At 39.8% G+C, this 19,145-nt stretch overlaps 1 protein-coding gene across 4 annotated transcripts in view; it reads right to left on the reverse strand.

Moving 5' to 3' along the window:
* LOC131438980 (protein unc-79 homolog) overlaps nucleotides 1–19,145 on the reverse strand; it is a 676,107-nt gene that overhangs the window by 130,605 nt on the left and 526,357 nt on the right. For all 4 annotated transcript variants that reach the window (XM_058609436.1, XM_058609433.1, XM_058609434.1 and 1 more), the window contains 6 exons: nucleotides 11,360–11,847; nucleotides 10,970–11,308; nucleotides 10,723–10,901; nucleotides 10,508–10,662; nucleotides 10,108–10,439; nucleotides 9,675–10,055 (listed from right to left, as the gene is read on the reverse strand). In XM_058609436.1, the coding sequence (XP_058465419.1) occupies nucleotides 9,675–10,055; nucleotides 10,108–10,439; nucleotides 10,508–10,662; nucleotides 10,723–10,901; nucleotides 10,970–11,308; nucleotides 11,360–11,847 (1,874 nt within the window). The remainder of the gene's footprint in view (nucleotides 1–9,674; nucleotides 10,056–10,107; nucleotides 10,440–10,507; nucleotides 10,663–10,722; nucleotides 10,902–10,969; nucleotides 11,309–11,359; nucleotides 11,848–19,145) is intronic.

Below are 19,145 nucleotides of genomic sequence, written 5' to 3' on the forward strand. Positions count from 1 at the left end.
GTGGGACAAAGAGTGCTCAGAGCTGAAAACGAAAAAAGCTTCAGCCTTCATCTCGTTTAGAAAGAACGGAACTCCAGATAATTATCGGAAATACGCGGCGTTAGAATTTCAAATGAAAAGTCTGATTAAAGCTAAGAAACGCGGTTACTGGCGAAGGTTTGTTGACGGATTAACGAGAGAAACAGCAATGAGCACTCTTTGGAATACGGCCCGTCGCATGCGCAATCGAAATCACGCGAACGAAAGCGAGGAATATTCTAACCGCTGGATATTTGATTTCGCTAAGAAAGTATGTCCTGATTCTGTTCCGGAACAGAAGATATCCCGCGTCGCGACATTGAATACAAACGAAACACCGTTTTCGATGGTAGAGTTCTCACTTGCGCTCTTATCGTGTAACAATAGAGTCCCGGGGTTAGACAGAATTGAATTCAACTTGTTGAAAAATCTGCCCGACTCAGCCAAAAGGCGCTTGTTGAATTTATTCAACAAGTTCCTCGAGGGTAATATTGTCCCACACGAATGGAGAGAAGTGAGAGTTATTACTATTCAAAAACCTGGAAAACCAGTCTCCGATCACAATTCGTATCGGCCGATTGCTATGCTTTCCTGTATTCGGAAATTGTTGGAGAAAATGATTCTCTTCCGTCTAGACAATTGGGTCGAAACAAATGGATTGCTTTCAGGTACACAATTTGCGTTCCGCAGGGGCAAAGGAACGAACTGGTCTAGCGTTGCTCTCAACAGATATTCAAATCTCGGTCCAGACGAATAATGGTAAAATCGTGGAAGTTTAAGGGTATATCAGAAGTTAGCCAAGTTTCGTACAATGCAAATGCGTCACGTTTCAGATTATTTACTAGAAATTTGAAAGGATCTATTTTTGGGATGATACTTCTACAATTCCACTGTATATCCGTGACTTTTTTGGGTGACTTAGCCATCGAAGGATACGATCGCTGAAAGAAGAGGCCATTTTGCAGTCAACTGCTTCAAAAATATCTTAACTGTAGGAATAAAAGCCATTATCAGGCTTTTAAGAGGTTCAGAAATATTGAAAGTAGACATGATCCAGTCCACAATATCAGAGAATTCAACAAATCCAGTATTTTCTGACTGATCTTTAGGGACTTTCGGGGGTTGTGAAGTCCCAGGAAGTGATGGAAATTCTTGCTCGGAATTTAATTTTCCAAGGCCTGGAGCTTTTTTCTCTGGTTTTTGCCATCACTACCAGTTGTTGTAATTTTTCGAGACCCATCAGAGGACACCTTCGAACCCTTACTAGGGAGCTTTTGAAAAGATTTATTTCTTCTCTTTCTGTATGATGAGCTAAGAGGGACAGCCAAAGATGTACCTTCGAGGGGGTCATCATATTCGCTCTCGTAAGTTGCCAAACAAGCCTAAAGGTTTACTGGAGGCGTAGCACTCCTCAACATGTCAGCAAAAGAACGCTTTGAATGTTGCTTAAGTGAACGCCTCATCTTATCCTGGCGCAATTTGTTCGCGCTACAATCAGAGAGATCATGCGGCCCCTCCTTACAGTAGAGACATTTTTCATTGCCTCCACTGCAGAAGTTATCTGCATGACTCCCTCCACACTTTATACACCGGGATTTAATGCTACAATGGGATGCAGTATGTCCCAATTGTTTGCAATTGGTGCAGTTCATGACCTGCGGCACAAAAAGGCGAACAGGTAGACGAACTCGGTCCAGAAGGACGTAGTTAGGCAAAACCGAGCCAACGAAAGTCGGGGGCGGCCCGTTTGGCATAAGGTCATTTGGCATAATACCGTTTGGCATAACGCTGTTTGGCATAATGGTTATTTGGCATAACAGTTATTTGGCATAATGGTCTTTTGGCATAATGGTCATTTGGCATAATGCCATTTGGCATAATAATAATAGGATTTGCAATATTTTAATCTAATGAAAATTGTCGTATGTGTTTCGATCGATTGATGTTGTGCAAGGGAAACTCCAACGAAATATGTGAAACCTTTTTATATAAGCAACTCACTTAGTGCCAGCACAATATTCTGTTCGTCATAGATGATTCAGGTCGAGACGGCCGAAGGCCGCGAGTGCGCGGGCGACCCGCCGTCGGAAGCGCCGGCCACTGCGGGGGGGCAGCGCCCCCGCAGAAATCATCTCTGTCTAGTTGCGGGCGTTTGCCCGGATTACCCAAAGCTAGGAGCTATCCCTCAGTTAAGTCCGAACGAGCGGCAGCGAGGTCGGACACCAGGTCATTAAAAACGATGCGGCGTAGCCGCATTAGACTTTTCAAAATTGCACCAAATTAGAACAATTTCTATTAAGCAGCATGTTCATCTGTTATGCCAAATGACTGTTATGCCAAATGACCATTATGCCAAATGACCATTATGCCAAATAACCATTATGCCAAATAACCATTATGCCAAACGGCGTTATGCCAAACGGTATTATGCCAAACGACTTTATGCCAAACGTGGTAGCCCCACGAAAGTCACCCGATACGAGTCTGATGGGATATAGGACTTAGTCCCATTCTCAGCGGTCGATACTGAACGCAATTGCTTGCAGTCCAGTATATTAACGTTCTTGAGTAAGGGGTTTTTAAAACCACCTGCCCCATGCTTAAGAACGTCCTCGCAAGTCAGACTCGGATCGGTGATCACGCCGTCTATCTCGACTTCGCGAGCTGGAATGTATACGCGATTCTCCCACGTGAAATGCTTACTTTGAACGATCTCGTTAGCCTGTTTTGCACTGGATAACAAGACCCTAAGCTTGTCTGGGCGTACTTTCTCAATCTTTTGTATTGTAGAATATCGCGAGGTGAGATCTTTAGATAATCTGAGGATGTTCAATTTTTTTCCGTTTGCTTTGGTCCGGATGTAAACTGCGTACGGTCCGGCGGGAGGTGCAAGCCCATCGAGATAATTTTTAACACAAGATTTTTGGCTATCAGATGATTCCATTTTGTCATCTGGAGAGAGGTCAGGCAACTCTGTGCCTTTTGTCATGGCACGGAAATGTGTCCGTACGGGTAAATATTGGAGGATAAATGTAGTGGTATTGAACAACAGGGAAAAAAGAAAAAAGAAACAAATACTTAGCTTTAGCTCTCAAAGGGTGAACGACCGACAAGGCCCGGTACTAGGCAATCGGTGAATATTCCTGATCAATAAAGTGCAAAAAACCTCCTAGAAGTCAAAGCACTTTTTAGCAGTCTCTTTCTGCACTGTACAATGGAACATTACACGTTTTTTCACTATACACTGTCCAATGTATTTGTAAACAATATAGCAGCAGCGTCCAGCGGGCGCTGGCTAACGGTACCACACAGTGCTTCTTTACACAGCTCACAATCGACCTTGAGGACGGATTAATTCAAACTATCACTCGACCGCACTGATGCCGACAATAGAATACGGAATGACCTTGAAAGCGGAACAAAACAATTCACTGCACCACTGGAGAAACACGAACTTGCGTCCGATCAGCCCGATAGTTGCAGTGGAACTGTTAATTGGTTGTTGATGATTTCCTCGGAATGATATGGATGTAGTATTCTGACAAGAAATTTTGTAAAACCGGAACAACTTACCCACACAAGCTCTTTTGGCGCTTGCGAATGCTTCACGAAGAGAGTACTTGTGTGATGTGTTTTTCATCTTGCTCGTAGGTTCGGAGATTTCAACTGAAGAGACGGGTTGATCAGGCCCAAACTCATTTAATGTTTTCCGCTTTTTTTTAAATGAAATGGCATTCTTTTTCTGTAACACATTAATTCAATGGCTGAGTTCAAACTTGCCTTTCGTTAAACGGCCAATGAACTCTCCTTGGACCACTGTACGACTTCGAAAATTGAAACGGATCCGCAATAGTTGACAGCGCAGACATCGTCGCAGGCATAGCTCTGAAACAAAGCGAATGTTTAAAAGTTCTAGTGAAAAGTATCGTAAATTAAACGTGGGGTTGTACAAAGCCTACGTTATCCGGATTCAAACTGATCTTCGTCGGAATCCTAAATATTTCTGGACTTTTGTTAACTTGAAACGAAAGTGCTCATCGATTAATTCAAAAGTTTGTCTCGATGGTGTTTAATCCATGTTAGCCTTGGACTCATATGATCTGTTGCTTCCGTGTTTGCTGAAAATACTTTGCTTTTGTGTTTGCTGAAAATACTGCCTCCAGTATCGAAACGGAGACCGCCGCGATGGATGTGAATATAGCGCACTTTGACAAATTTTTTATTACTCCCGTTATGATTGTTGCCACAGCGAAAAAGTTAGAACGATCGTTTTCGCCCGGACTAGATGTTATTCCTTCTGTGGTGTATAGTCATTGTGCTTCTGTTTTAGCTGATCCTTTGTGCACTATATTTAACAAATCATTTGAGCGATTTATTTTTCCGGTGACTTGGAAGCAGTCTTTCATGTTTCTTGTATACAAAAGTGATGATCGTATTGACGTAAGGAATTACAGAGGCATAACGAATTTATTTGCTGTATCTAAGCTATTTGAAACAATTGTGAGCACCGAAGTACTTTTTCGTACAAAAAAATTACATCTCCTCTGATCAGCATGGATTTATGCCAGGTCGTTTGGTCGGCGCGAATCTCTTAAATTTCACTTCGACTTGTATCTCGAGTTTGGAGGAGCGAGTACAAGTTGATGCAGTATACACTGACCTGAAAGCTGCTTTCGACCGAATTGACCACCGAATATTTTTATACAAGATCTCGCGGCAGGGTGCAACTCAAAAGTTTATTGAATGGCTTAACTCTTACTTATGTGGTAGAGTTTTGCGAATAAAGCTATACTCCTGTGTATCATCTCCGTTTTTTAATCTATCTGGAGTTCCAGTAATATGGGTTCACTTTTGTTTTTGCTGTTCTTCAATGATGCTGTTTCGCTGCTCGGTGTTGGTTGCAGGTTAGTATATGCCGATGATTTGAATGTTCGTTCTATCGACCGCTGCATCCGGTTTCAAAATCTTCTTGATACATTTGTCGCCTGATGTCATAGAAACAGGCTTATTTGAAAAATGCCAGGTCATAACGTTCCACCGAATACTGAATCCAATTGAATTCGACTATGAAATTGATGGACAAAGGCTCCAGAGAGTTGATCATGTTAATGATGTTGGTGTTTTGTTGGATGCTAAGCTTACCTTCAATCTACATCGTTCATCTATAATTTCAAACTTTCAGTTATGGAATATGGATGCGATTGCTTTCGTTCCGCTGTAACTCTCATATTGCCAAATTTGAGCGAATTTTGTACCGTTGTTTGCGAATTGCCTTAAGCTGCATGCATTCGACACATACAATGAGTCTTGAAGTTCTAGCGGGAGTTCTTCCATTGAAAGATCTTTTTGAGAGCTTTCATCACGACTGCTAATAAGATGTAAGGTACTGAATCCCCTGGGTAAAATTAACTTCGGAAAGCTTGTCGAGCTTCAATTCCAAGCAAGGTTCATGACAGTATACTTTAACCATATGTAACAGAAAATCACCCCTTCACACGGGCAAAATTCCGATTCTAGAAATGAGCAAAACGAGTCATGATTTGGGGAAAATAGTGTATTTTCATACTATGATAATACACCATGATTAAAACTTCTCAGATCATGATCCATTTGGACTGATTTCACTGAAATTCAAACGTAACGCACTTGACGTTGATGAGAATAACTTCAGACGTGTTTCTGCTGCAATGGTAATTTTTGCAACATAAATTCAGGCGTTATGTTTTTATATATAAAGATTTCAAATATGAATTAAATGGAATGGTGTGATGAACGTATTTTTATGCTATTTCAATTAATGTCTCAAATGATGTAAATTTGAATATCAAAACAGTAGAAAGCACGACGAATTTTTTTAAATCAGAAACATTATAAATAAATATATTAGGTTTCTGAAAAACGACGCCTAAAATAACGTGTTTACTTGCGTTCATTGCTTCAGTTTTGATTTTGTGTTTCAGTGTTTCACTTAAACGAACTGCATGAAAAAACACGTGTGAATCATACTTCTTATTGATTGCGCGGATTGATTTTTCCTCTTATGTTTTCAAAATATCGTTTGCAAAATCGTCTTATTCAAAATATTTAGGTGAATCAATACAGCTTGTGTTGTTATATCTATGAAACGAATTAATCAAGGTAGTTGAAACTTTTTTTTTCGGATTTTCGTTAGATGGTGTTTAAAATTCACAATCGAATTTATTTTTCGGTTAACGCTAGCTCTCGGAATATTAATCTAACAATAACGGTGACATTAAATACGTAAGAATACATTCTAACAAAATGTAAAATTGTTGTTTATCAAATGAAAAGCATAACCGGTGGGTAAAACAACAAAATTTTTAAATGAATATGCTTCAGCATCAAGTAAAAATATTCAGTAGTTGTTGCTTTTCATTGTCTGCTTTTTGCCTTATCATTATTCTATTAAGCAATCCATCACATCACATCACTTGAGGCGAAGGGTTCAAAGTGATATCCCGGTTGGAAATTTGAGTTACGAGGTTTGGAAGAAATACATTCCTCAAGTAACGCATTTCTGAACCATGAATAATTTTCATGGGAGAACAGTTATTGCTCATGGTTTCATGAGAAATTAAAATGATTGGTTTCATGAATTTCAAATCATGACAGCAGTAATGGATTTCTTTTCGTGCCTGACTTAATGTTATTTTGCGACACATCCATACAGCGCGATGTGTGTGGAATCTCGGATCACCTATACTCGATGGAAATCCCAAAAATATTTTCAAGTAAGTTCAGATATATTGACTCTAAAAAAATGTTTCACACGGACGGATCACGAATTGAAGAGATTGCTGGGGTTGGTATGTTCAACAATAATGTTTCGATCTCATTTAGGCTTTAAGAACATGCATCTGTCTTTATAGCAGAGTTAGCAGCAGTTCATTGTAGCTTGAGAGTAATCGTCATGTTATCTCCAAACCATTATTTCCTTTTCACAGATACTCTGAGTGCAATTGATGCTGTTCTCTCAAATATGGTTGGCAGGAATTAACCGTTTTTCTTGGGCAAAATAAACCAGTACCTGAACGACATATTGAATAATAATTATCAAATCACAATAGTTTGGGACCCGGCTCATCGCTCCATTCCATGCAATTAAAGAGCCGATATTTTAGCTGAACAGAGGGTGAAATTTATGAGCGACCGATTGCTTTCAACGAATTCTATAGCGCGCCTCGTTAAAGAACACTTGCCAGCGGACAAGCTTTTTTGAACAGAGATGATCTGGACCGGTTGATGCACTCAATTATTCCTAAAATATCGACAAAGGTATGGTTCAATGAGCTAGATGTGAGTAGGGATATAATTTGTTTGATATCCAGACTCATGTCCAATCACTACACGTTGGACGCCCATCTCCTTCGAATTGGACTTTCCGAGACTAATCATTCTGCTTGTGGCGAAGGTTACCGCGAAATTGATCATGTCGTTTGGACATGCGTGGAGTATCGTGATGTCAGATCTCAACTAATAAATTCCTTGCGTACCGAAGGTAGACTATCCAATGTCCCAGTTCGCGACATTCTTCCATATACGAAACCTCTTTATTATTTCATTAAGTCCATTGGAGCCCCAATATAATTTTTATTTTATGTTAGACTACTTCCTCTTCCATGACTTCAACCAATACTTAGCAATCTTACATTAAATAAAAGTGATCAACTTATAAAAACAATCCTGATATAGCTATAAGATCATGTACAAAATCAATGGTTTTCAAATATAATTTATCATAGCAAATCGCTTGATAAAAACAGTGGTTCGATTAACTAATGAATACCGACATACTAATGTTATGTTCGAAATATAAGAGATTTAAAGAACTATGTATTGTGGCGAAGAAAACCTTATGTATAATGCCTTATGAAATAAACGTATTTATAAAAAAACCTGTTTTAATCCACCCAATGGTGCAATGATGGCTTTCTCATATCTCACACATTCTCATATATAAATGTGTGGTAATCTTCAAAATATTGTTTTTTGATTCTTAAAACCCAAAACGGTTTGTCCATAAACTAGTTTAACCTACAGAGTGAAACAGTACTCAGGTTGGTTATGCATTCTCTGAGGAAATGAAAAGAGGCACTTACGAAATCGGAATCTGGGAACCGATATAATCGAAGTTGGTTTGAGAAAAGTGAGTGGGATCCATTTTTGAATCTATGGCAGCAATCTTCGGTCTTTAATCAAAAACTCACGAACAAGGAAAACCAAATTAATGTTTGACGGTCTACTGACAATGACTACCAAATCGAATAGATTTGAGGCAAGCTTAGAAAATATTTTACGTTTTATTTCCAGTGCTTCCGAAATGAGAAGCCGAGGAGCAGCATAGCCAGAATCGGATTGTTTGGTTGTCTATTGGCCTTGACTATCGATTGGAATAGTTTCGAGGCGAGTTAAGATTTTTTTACGTGTTTTGTTTCGCCGACTCAAGTGACGGTATCCAATTTTTAACAAATTTCACTCTATAATTCCGAAAACGGAAGTAGGATCAGAATGAAATTTGGATGTTTTATATGAAACCATTTATTTGAATCTAAGTTTGTTGAAATCGGTCACACTATCTCCGAGAAAAGTGAGAAAGTAATATGAAATAAATTTCTTTCACTTTCACACTGTTACTTCGGAACCGTAAGTCGGATCCAAATAAAATTCAGGAAATTTGCATTGAACAATTGTACCTTTCACTGAATCTAAGCTTGTAAGAATCGGTTCAGCCGTCTCTGAGAAAATTTAGAGCACTTATTGTCATTTTTTTGGCACATATCACCCTGTAATTCCGGAACCGAAAGACACTTTTGAATAAAATTCAGGAACTTTTTGTAGGGTTACAAGACCTTTCATTTAAATTTCATTTCACATACACACATACATACACATACAGATATTTTGCGAACTGAGTCGAATGGTATATGACACTCGGCCCTGCGGGCCTCGGTTCAAAAGTCGGTTTTCACAGTGATTGCATAACCTTTTATATGAGAGAGGCAAAAACAAAATAACGTAATATAATATAATATAATAATATATAATATAATAAAATATAATATAATATAATATAATATAAAATAATATAATATAAAATAATATAACAAAATATAATATAATACAATATGATATGATATCATGCAATGCAGTGTAATACCATACAACTAGACTGCCTATAACCAGAATAACGAAAGCTGTTCGTTTGAAATAACAGCTTCCAGTACCAAACGACCTGTTAATTACAATATAAAGCTATCGACACTGCAAATATTTCAGATGAAATGTTTTGAATTGTTGCCAACGTTACGGATGAGAAGCCGTTACGCTGGTTATAAGCACACTACATACAACATAATATAACATAACATAATATAATATAATATAAGGCGATAATATCTAAAATATAATGCTATGATACAATATATAACAGTAAATGCTCTACTGTCGTCGCAGTGCTGAAGAAAATATAAAAATGATAATAATAATAATAATAATAATATTAATAATAATAATAATAATAATAATAATATTTATTATTATTATTATTATTATTATTATTATTATCACTATTGTTACATTCATTTATTACTAGCTTTTTAATACAAACACGAAATAGATTTACATTATTTACTTACTTTTACTTTACTGAGTGTATGAAAATCTGCCAAAAATTCCATGATATCATTTATATACGTTTGACGCATGCATTCAGCTATATTGCAGGAGAATTGCGATGTTGGTATGAAATAGTCTTCAATAATGCCAGGTGGCATAGCGCCTCCAGCATCTTGTAATAAAATGCCGACCAGTAGTAATATATTATTATCCGGGATGTTTGTCTTGAACTTAAGGGCTTGTACCAATTCGAAAACAACTTGTCTGCATAGTTGCAGCTTATCTCGTTCTTTGGAAAATGCTCGACTATTCAAATAGCATAGATCTACTAGCACTTTATTAGTTAGCTTGAGATTCTGTATTCCAAAACTTAGTATTTTGGAGAATGGTTCCAGCACATTCTGAAAATATAAAACCGTCAGTGGTTCCATCAAAATGTACTAGAGAACTTACCTTTGAGAGCAGCGGCACTTTGAGTATTGATGTCATTATATTCAATAAGTTCCCTGCGTCGTCTAAGCTTGGTAGAATAAAAACAATTCGTCTGAAAAGACAATCAATTCCTTGAACTACGGTCGACCATATAGTACCACCTATTGCATCGATAGATACACATTGCAAATACTCCGATAAATTGCGTAGAATAATTGGGAGTATATCTACGGGAAGTGATTTTTTAGAATTCAAAGTTTCCACTAGCAACTGAATTGGACTTGTTGGATTTAATTCAGTAAAATCCGATAAGCTTGCAGTAATACTTTTAAAGAATTTTTTTCTCGCAGTTTCTATAAAATAGACCAAAAATTATGTATACAAAACATAAACCCAACTGAAGTTGTAAATAAATAAGTACCATTTGCTTGCGTAAGGAATATTTGATAAAATACACCGTTTGGAGTCAGCTGGTGTAATACGCAACGAATAAATTGATGGGCTACTGATTGTGACCCACCTGGTAAGTGAGTGGAACTTTCACATTGCCATGGAAACGTAGAATATAGAGCAACTCTAAAAATAACAGACGAGTTTATCATGCGTACTTCAAATATGAAATCAAAAATGACAAACCTGGATACAGTTCTTAGTATTTCAGGCAAAAATGGCGCAGCTAAAGCAGGCTCGCGATGGATGAATGTACCCACAATAATCAACATTAAACCCATTTCTTCATCTGCGTATTCCTCCTTAACCGCACCGCATTCTGCACATCTCTCGCATATAAAGTCGTCTCCAATTCTTGATGCGTTCTATTTGAATTAAAAGTAGAACAGTATTTCTATATCCTAAATTTTACTATATTCAATGACAACCTTACCGGTTTTTCTGAGCTAACGTTGCTTCCAAATTGGGTATCTTCTCCATCTGATTCTTCCTTACTGTAAGGAGCCCACAATCCCGCATATCGTACTTTTTCATCAGAGCTGATTGATCCAATTGCAAATGGACCTACTTTCAAGAAACGTTGCTTGGATATTTTTGTAAAGTCATATTTTCGTATATCATCCATTTTCACATCAGCCGACAAACTCCGTATTTCTGTATGATGAATATGATCGATTTGTGATGGTGATTCTAACGCTACTTGTTTTATTAGTCTTCTTGGAGATGTTGCTAAAGTATTTTTATTTAAATCCTCCCTATTGATATCGTTACTCTGTAAGATTTAAGTTATCAGTATGGTATCATGATGTGATATATTACCTACATCCGACTTATAGAAACTATTATGTTTCAAATGGTTAATATCAGGAATCGTTAGAACCTCTCGTACTTTATCGGCTAGTGCTGAGATACTTTCTTTACCAAGATGACCTATAGGTAATAAACGTTCTGGTGTGGGTATTTCTAGCTGCGATATACTTTTGAGGTAAAGTAAATCGTCACTACTTTCATTTGGTGAAGGAATCCTTAAGTCCATTTTTGATAGGGGTGTTTCTGGTGAGGCATAATTGTATTTTAATTCGAACTGTTTAACTTGGCTTTCATGAAACATTTTTAGCCCTGCATCAAGTCCATCGTCATGAGAAGTGCCATTGTTCGATGTTGGTGTACTTGCTGGTGTCAGACTCGGTTCAATAATACGCTTTTGTCGTCCGAGTGTTTTCAGTGCAGGAGACACAGTCCTTTCCTCGGACCATGATGGTTCATTGCTAGTGGTCAATGGTTTCGGCATATTTTGCTTACGTGTTACCCCTACAATACAAAAACTATCGTCAGTAATTAATAGTGGAATGCAGCATGCAAGTGTAATTGAGATAATATTAGACTCGAGGTACGTAGAGCATACTTATTAGGTGTACAACTTTGCTTCCGCCGTTTCTTTTCCAAAATTTAAAGCTTTATTGCGAAAAAAAGGTTACAGATGTATTATTCAAAGTATTGTCCATCGCTAGCGACAACTTTCTCCCATCTTTCCGGAAATTTTCGGATCCCGGCTCGAAAAAATGAGTCCTGTTTTGACGATATCCATGAGGCAAAGTGGTTGGTAAACGGCTGGACAATGCGTAATTCAGGCCCCAGTGTGGCTCTTAGCCTCTTGTCTAGTAACTAATATCCCTACCTTCCCGCGGTGCCGGCTGGAGTACGAGCAACCATAGGAAAGATCGGGTAACCAACCCCGGTGGGACCTTGGTCGTATGCTGACATGGAAGGGGGTCCTCTTTAGAGGATAGCGTCTGCACTCTATGTTAGGAGCGGCTTCAAACAGCGTCTGTTCTGGTAACCAGCTGCTGAGTATGAAATGCTGCATCCCGTTCAGCTAAATCCAAGGTTGCAACCCCACAACCCTAGGCCTAATAAGCCGCCCGTAAAACATCTATTACGAATAATACAGGAGAGAATACGACCCGGAACAATCGGCATAGACCCACGCGACGAAATAAGGACTACGATTGGAAACTAGGAACTGCAAGTCGCTAGGTTTCGCAGGCTGTGACTGGATAATATACGACGAACTAAATCCTCGCAGCTTCGACTTCGTAGCGCTGCAGGAGCTTTGTTGGATGGGAAAGAAGGTGTGGAAAAGCGGACATCAAGCGGCTACCTTCTACCAAAGCTGTGGCACAACGAACGAGCTGGGAACTGGCTTTATAGTGCTGGGCAAAATGCGTCAATGAGTGATTGGGTGGCAGCCGATCAACTCTAGGATGGGTAAGTTGAGAATTAAAGGCCGTTTTTTCAATTACAGCATCATCAACGTGCACTGCCCACATGAAGGGAGATCCGATGACGAGAAGGAAGCGTTCTACGTGCAGCTGGAACAAGTCCAGGCTGCCCACGCAGAGACGTAACAATTGTAATCGGTGACATGAATGCCCAGGTAGGAAGAGAGGCAATGTACCGACCGGTAATCGGGCCGAACAGCCTGCATGCCGCATCGAATAACAACGGCCAACTTTGCGGCCTCCCGAGGAATGGTAGTCAGAAGCACCTTCTTTCCCCGCAAGGATATCCACAAAGCTACCTGGAGATCACCTGACCAACAGACCGAAAACCAAATCGACCAGGTTTTGATCGACGGAAAATTTTTCTCGGACATCAACAATGTTCTCACCTACCGCAGTGCGAATATAGATTCGGACCGCTACTTGGTTGCTGTATGCATGCGCTCAAAACTTTCGACGGTGGCTACCCAACGCCGAAACCGAACGTCGCGGCTTAACATCGCGCGGCTCCGGGATGCTGGAGTAACCCAAGATTACGCGCAGCAGTTGGCAGTGGCACTACCAACCGAGGTGCAACTTGGTGCAGCTACTCTTGAAGATGGCTGGAGAGACATCCGTTCTGCCATAGGTAGCACTGCATCAGCAACGCTAGGTACGGCGGCTCCGAACGTAAGGAACGACTGGTTCGACGACGAATGTGAACAGTTAGTGGCCGAGAAGAATGCAGCTTGGGCGAGCAAGCTGCAACTCCGGACGAGAGCAAACGAGGAGCGATACAGACAGGCGCGGACCAGACTAAACTCGGTGTCCCGTAGAAAAAAGGCGGGTGGGTAATGTCAGAGACATAACTGGATGTCTTGAATACGAAAACAACTGACATGTTCCTTAACACTTCCGAATATCAATTAGTTGATCAATTGTATGAAATACAGATTAATTACATTTAACATTTAACACAAATATTATGAAATAACCAGTATAGTATAAAATAATGGTGGCTCTGAAAAGAACCTTTTATGAAAGCGATTGTGGTGGAGAGTGATGAGTTGAATTCGAATTCCGATGGATGCCGCTGACTTCCGTCATCTAACTCCAAGCTGAGCTGTTGTACGTGGGTGCGATACTGATATGGTTGGTGTAGGTGTAGCGTTTACAATCGATTTTAATCTTTCAATAAAGAAGACATTAATTCGCTGGGTTGATCAATGATACAATAGGCCTAATTTATTGAACGAAACTATCAATATATTATAGGGATTCGTTTCTAGCATTCAGAAGGATCAAATTGCGTAATTCTCTAAGACATTAAACTCTGGAACATTTTTCGCAAAAACAAAGAAGGCTTCACTTGATCTCGATTACTGTGAATTTCACACAGCGAAAAGTGCAAAAATCTAACCAAACTGTTTTAGATATGCACTAAACTGAGGATATTTACCTTCGATTTGCAAACAACAAATCCTAATAGTTCTTTAGAAAACTTTTGAGCCATTAGAACGGCTGATTTTGTATAATGCTCTCCATCGTTGTTTTGTCATCAATGCAAATGATTGGCAGCTGTGACGTAATCGCTCTTGTCGGAAGCGAAACTAGCTTTGCAAACGACATAAAATACATCTGCTGGCGATGGCTATAGAATCCAAGCTGATCCAATTTTTGTTAGGAGCTTTCTTTTTACGTGATTTCGTTTGTAAATTTTTCACTAATGAGCGGTCCTAACGGCTATAAAATTAGCCGCATACAGAATTTTAATGTCGATTATTTCATTTCGGATTTGCATAATTTATTGAAAGAAACTATCAATATGCTGTGATATTCGTTTCTAGCATTCAGAAGGACCAAATTGAGAAACTCACTACGATACTCAACACTTTTCGGAACATTTTTCTCGGACGATTTGTTGTACAGCAGCAGATATTTTGTTCTCTTCCTCAGAACGCGTTATGATTGGCTGGTGTTGACATGGGTCAAATGAGACATGTTTTTCAATAGTGTACTATTGAAATATTTCAATGATTTTGCTATACACGACTAAGTTGAAAAATTTCGATTCTATTGGTAGTTAGATTATATTAATCCTTTCATAGATCACTGAGCTATGAACTTTGAAAATACGAGCAAGGCAAACGCGCCTTATGGATTATCCCCTTTGATACTCGTTTATACCAAACATTTCAGAAAAGTTCTTTTGGAATTATTTAAGATTTTGTCACACAACTGATTATTTTATCATAAAATTGTGATCGTATTTCCGTTGGCGTGTAGCAAAAATTATGTTGATTCGTTAGATACAACAAGAGATATTCACAATCAAAAACTTATCACTCTCTCAGAGGGTAAATTTTAAAAAGGCTCCCCATATTAAAGTAAGTCGTATTCACGACAAAAGCGCCAAGAGGAAGACCGGGATCGCGAAACGATGGAGCAGCTGTTCCGTGCTAATGACACAAGAAAGTTCTACGAGAAGGTGAACCGTTCGCGCAGAGGACATATGCCACAGGCCGATATGTGCAAGGATACCAACGGGGATCTTCTCACGAACGACTGTAAGGTTAACAAGATGTGGCGGCAGTATTTCGACGAGCACCTCAATGGCGATGTGGCGGAACACGAAAGTGGCGGCGCGATAAAGATCTTGGGAACGTGTGCGGAGGACGATAGACTGCCGGTCCCAGACCTCCAAGAAGTGGAGGAGGTGGTAAACCGGTTGAAAAAAAAGGCCGCTTGCGTTGACCAACTACCAAGCGAGCTACTAAAACACGGTGGTAATGCACTAGTGAAAGCACTGCACTGGGTCGTTACCAAGATTTGGGAGGACGAGATTTTACCGGAGGAAAGGATGGAAGGAATCGTGTTTCTTATCTACAAAAAGGGCGATAAGCTGGATTGCTGCAATTACCGCGCGATAACTCTGCTGAACGCCGCCTACAAGGTACTCTCCCAAATCTTATGCCGTCGACTTTCACCGATTGCAAACGAATTCGTGGGACAATATCAGGCAGGATTTATGGGCGAATGCGCCACCACGGACCAAGTGTTCGACATCCGCCAGGTGTTGCAAAAGTGCCGAGAATACAATGTGCCCACACATCACTTATTCATCGATTTCAAATCAGCCTACGACACAATCGATCGAGAACAGATATGGAAAATCATGCACGACTACGGATTCCCGGACAAACGGATACGATTGGTCAAGGCTACGATGGATCGAGTGATGTGCGTTGTTCGAGTATCGAGGATAAACTCGAGTCCCTTCGAAACTCGCAGAAGGCTACGGCAAGGTGATGGCCTTTCGTGTCTGCTATTCGACATTGCTTTGGAGGGTGTGATAAGAAGAGCGAGGATAGACACGAGTGGCACGATTTTCAGAAAGTCCGTCCAGCTACTTGGTTTCGCTGATAATATTGACATTATAGCACGCAGCTTTGAGAAGATGGAAGATACGTACATCGGACTAAAATCTGAGGCCAAGCGGATCGGACTAGACATCAATGTGTCAAAGACAAAGTACATGAAAGGCAGGGGCTCGAGAGAAGATAATGGCAGCCACCCATTACGAGTTCTGATTGGTGGTGATGAAATCGAAATGTTCGACGGGTTCGTGTACTTGGGCTCACTAGTGACTGCCGATAATGACACCAGCAGAGAAATTCAGAGACGCATATTGTCAGGAAATCGTGCTTACTTTGGACTGCGCAGGACGCTTCGATCGAGCAAAATTCGCCGTCGTACGAAGTTAACTATCTACAAAACGCTGATTACACCGGTTATCCTCTACGGGCACGAGTCCTGGACAATGCTTGCGGAGGATCAACGCGTACTAGGTGTTTTTGAACGAAAGGTGTTGTGAACCATCTTCGGCGGAGTGCTGATGGAAGACGGTACGTGGAGAAGGCGAATGAACCATGAACTGCACCAGTTGCTGGGAGTACCAACCCTCGTACAAATGACCAAGGTTATGGTGGGCCGGGCATGTTGTTAGAATGTCGGAGAACAACCCGGTTAAAATGATTCTCTATAATGATCCGACCGGTATAAGAAGAAGAGGCGCGTAGCGGGCAAGATGGATCGATCAAATTGAAGACGACCTGCGGACCCTTCGCAGCTACCGAGGCTGGCGGGGAACAGCCACAAACCGAGTTGAATGGAGACGTATAAGTATGAAGCAATCCATTTTTCCAATTCTTCGAAGGATTGAAAATGTTGATCTGTCAGGCCGTGTGCCATCGAACGGAATAGGTGGAAGTCAGAAGGAGCGACATCTGGGGAATACGGCGAGTGGGTCATTGTCGTGTTGGAGGATGACTTTGTCTTGTCGTTCTTGATACTGTGGCAGCGCATCATTTGCGTTCGGTAGCGATCTCCTGTGATGGTTTCACCCGGTTTTAAGAGCTCGTAGTAAATTGTTATTCATCTTTGAAGGTTTTTTTCTTCCACCACCACGTTTGTCTTCGACATCGAAATCACCATTTTTAAAACGTTGAAACCACTCCCGACACGTTCTTTTACTCGAGCAGCATCACCGTAAGTTTCTGAAAGCATTCGATGCGCTTCAGTTACATTTTTTTTCGAATTGTAACAAAGAAGTAAAACTTCCCGCAAATGGCGAGAATTTTGCACATAAACAGACATTTTCGAGCGTGAATACACGGAGAACCCGCAGATCACAAAATTACAATATTGCAATTGTTGTTTCACGCTCTGGTTGCTTCAACTAAAATGTTGTTGATTCAACTAACATATCTGTTGATTTTGTCATAACCATTAAGGTAACCGAAATTGTTGTATTCAAATGCTGTCACTTGGCGGAGAATGAAGACAGCACAACGCAGAACAAAAAACCTCTTCATTTCACCAGAAGCGTTTCATATTGAAAATTTTCAATGGTAAATGAACGTCATTTATGTTAGTTACGTAGTGGTCGTTTTGTGCAAGTGAAAGTATGCAGAAGAATATAACAGTTAATTGTAAAACAAGTTTTCCATTTGTTAAATAGATATTCTTACAGTATAAATGTTTTAATTTCATCTGAGAGTAATGTATTCTAGGACAGCTCATGCCAATGTTACTAAAACCGCTTAACGCTTATAAATTTGCTGCTAAAGTGAAGTGGTACTGTTTGTATTTTCTTGAAAGTGTATCTGTAGCTGCCATTCTGCAACTGAAGGAAAAAAATCCTAACTCCCTGTGACCATTTTTCTGGAGAGTCCCCTTTTGAGCATTGTAATCTTTTGGTTCATTTCTATATCCTTTGTGAGTTCAATGATAAAGATATAAGCAGTTAATTGAGTAAAATTTCGTTGCTCAAGCAGTGAACGATTAGCTGCCTCCCGAAGAGGCTATCAGTGAAAAATGTTTATTGCAATTGGCGTCTTAAGTTCAAATAATTGAATAATTGGTTGAAACAACTGAGACACGAGTGACACCTCGTTGAAACGTTTCATTGTTCGCTCAGGGTGTTTGGCATTGCTCAACTGAAACGTTTCATTCCTTGTTTGTGGTGCGTGTCTTTGTTGCTAAGCTGACAGCACGATAAATAAAAAATGACAAATTATTTAAAACAACAATCGATTAGTTGTACCAAATTTTAACCAATCAAAATCAGAAAAAAAACTAATATTTAAGTTGTTTTGCGATCGGTGGCTTTTCCGTGTAATACGAAAACAAGAACAACTGTCACTGAAACGGCGATGACAATTCGTTAGGCACTGTACACACTCACTTTAAAGGCATTATCATCTATGTATTTTAACCAGCTTCAGCCGGTACAGCCACCTATCGGAAAACGGCGGAAGCAAAGCTGTACACCTGATATATTAAAATATATTCAAAGGTTGCTTTAGAGTTTGGCGGTCCCGGGTTGGCGGTTCTATGCATAGGACGCCGGTCTTACTAGCCAGTTGTCGTATGTTCGAGCCCCGACCTGGAAGGATTCTTAGTGTCAGTAGGATCCATAGTACTAGCCATGCAATGATTCTGTACACTTAGTATCGGCTGCGAAGTCTGTTGAAACAGAAAGGCCAAATTCCACAAAAGGAATGTAATGCCAGAACTTTGCTTAGAGTTTGATATCACAGTAATGTATAAAATAGAACAATTTTTCACAATTCCTTCATCCTAGAGATGTTTCACCTTGTTTATAAGCAATAGCAGTTTACAAGCTTTCAATAACTTTCGATGTTTAATTTGCCGTTGGACAAAACTGACAAGCCCATCACCCATTCCAGTACACCTGTCAAATCGATGAACCACATAATGTGAATTGCTTTTCAATTTGACATTTGGTTAGAGAAATGTTTCTGTTACAATGGCAATATGAATTTT

Source organism: Malaya genurostris, chromosome 3, assembly GCF_030247185.1.
Source record: "Malaya genurostris strain Urasoe2022 chromosome 3, Malgen_1.1, whole genome shotgun sequence".
Lineage (NCBI taxonomy): Eukaryota > Metazoa > Arthropoda > Insecta > Diptera > Culicidae > Malaya > Malaya genurostris.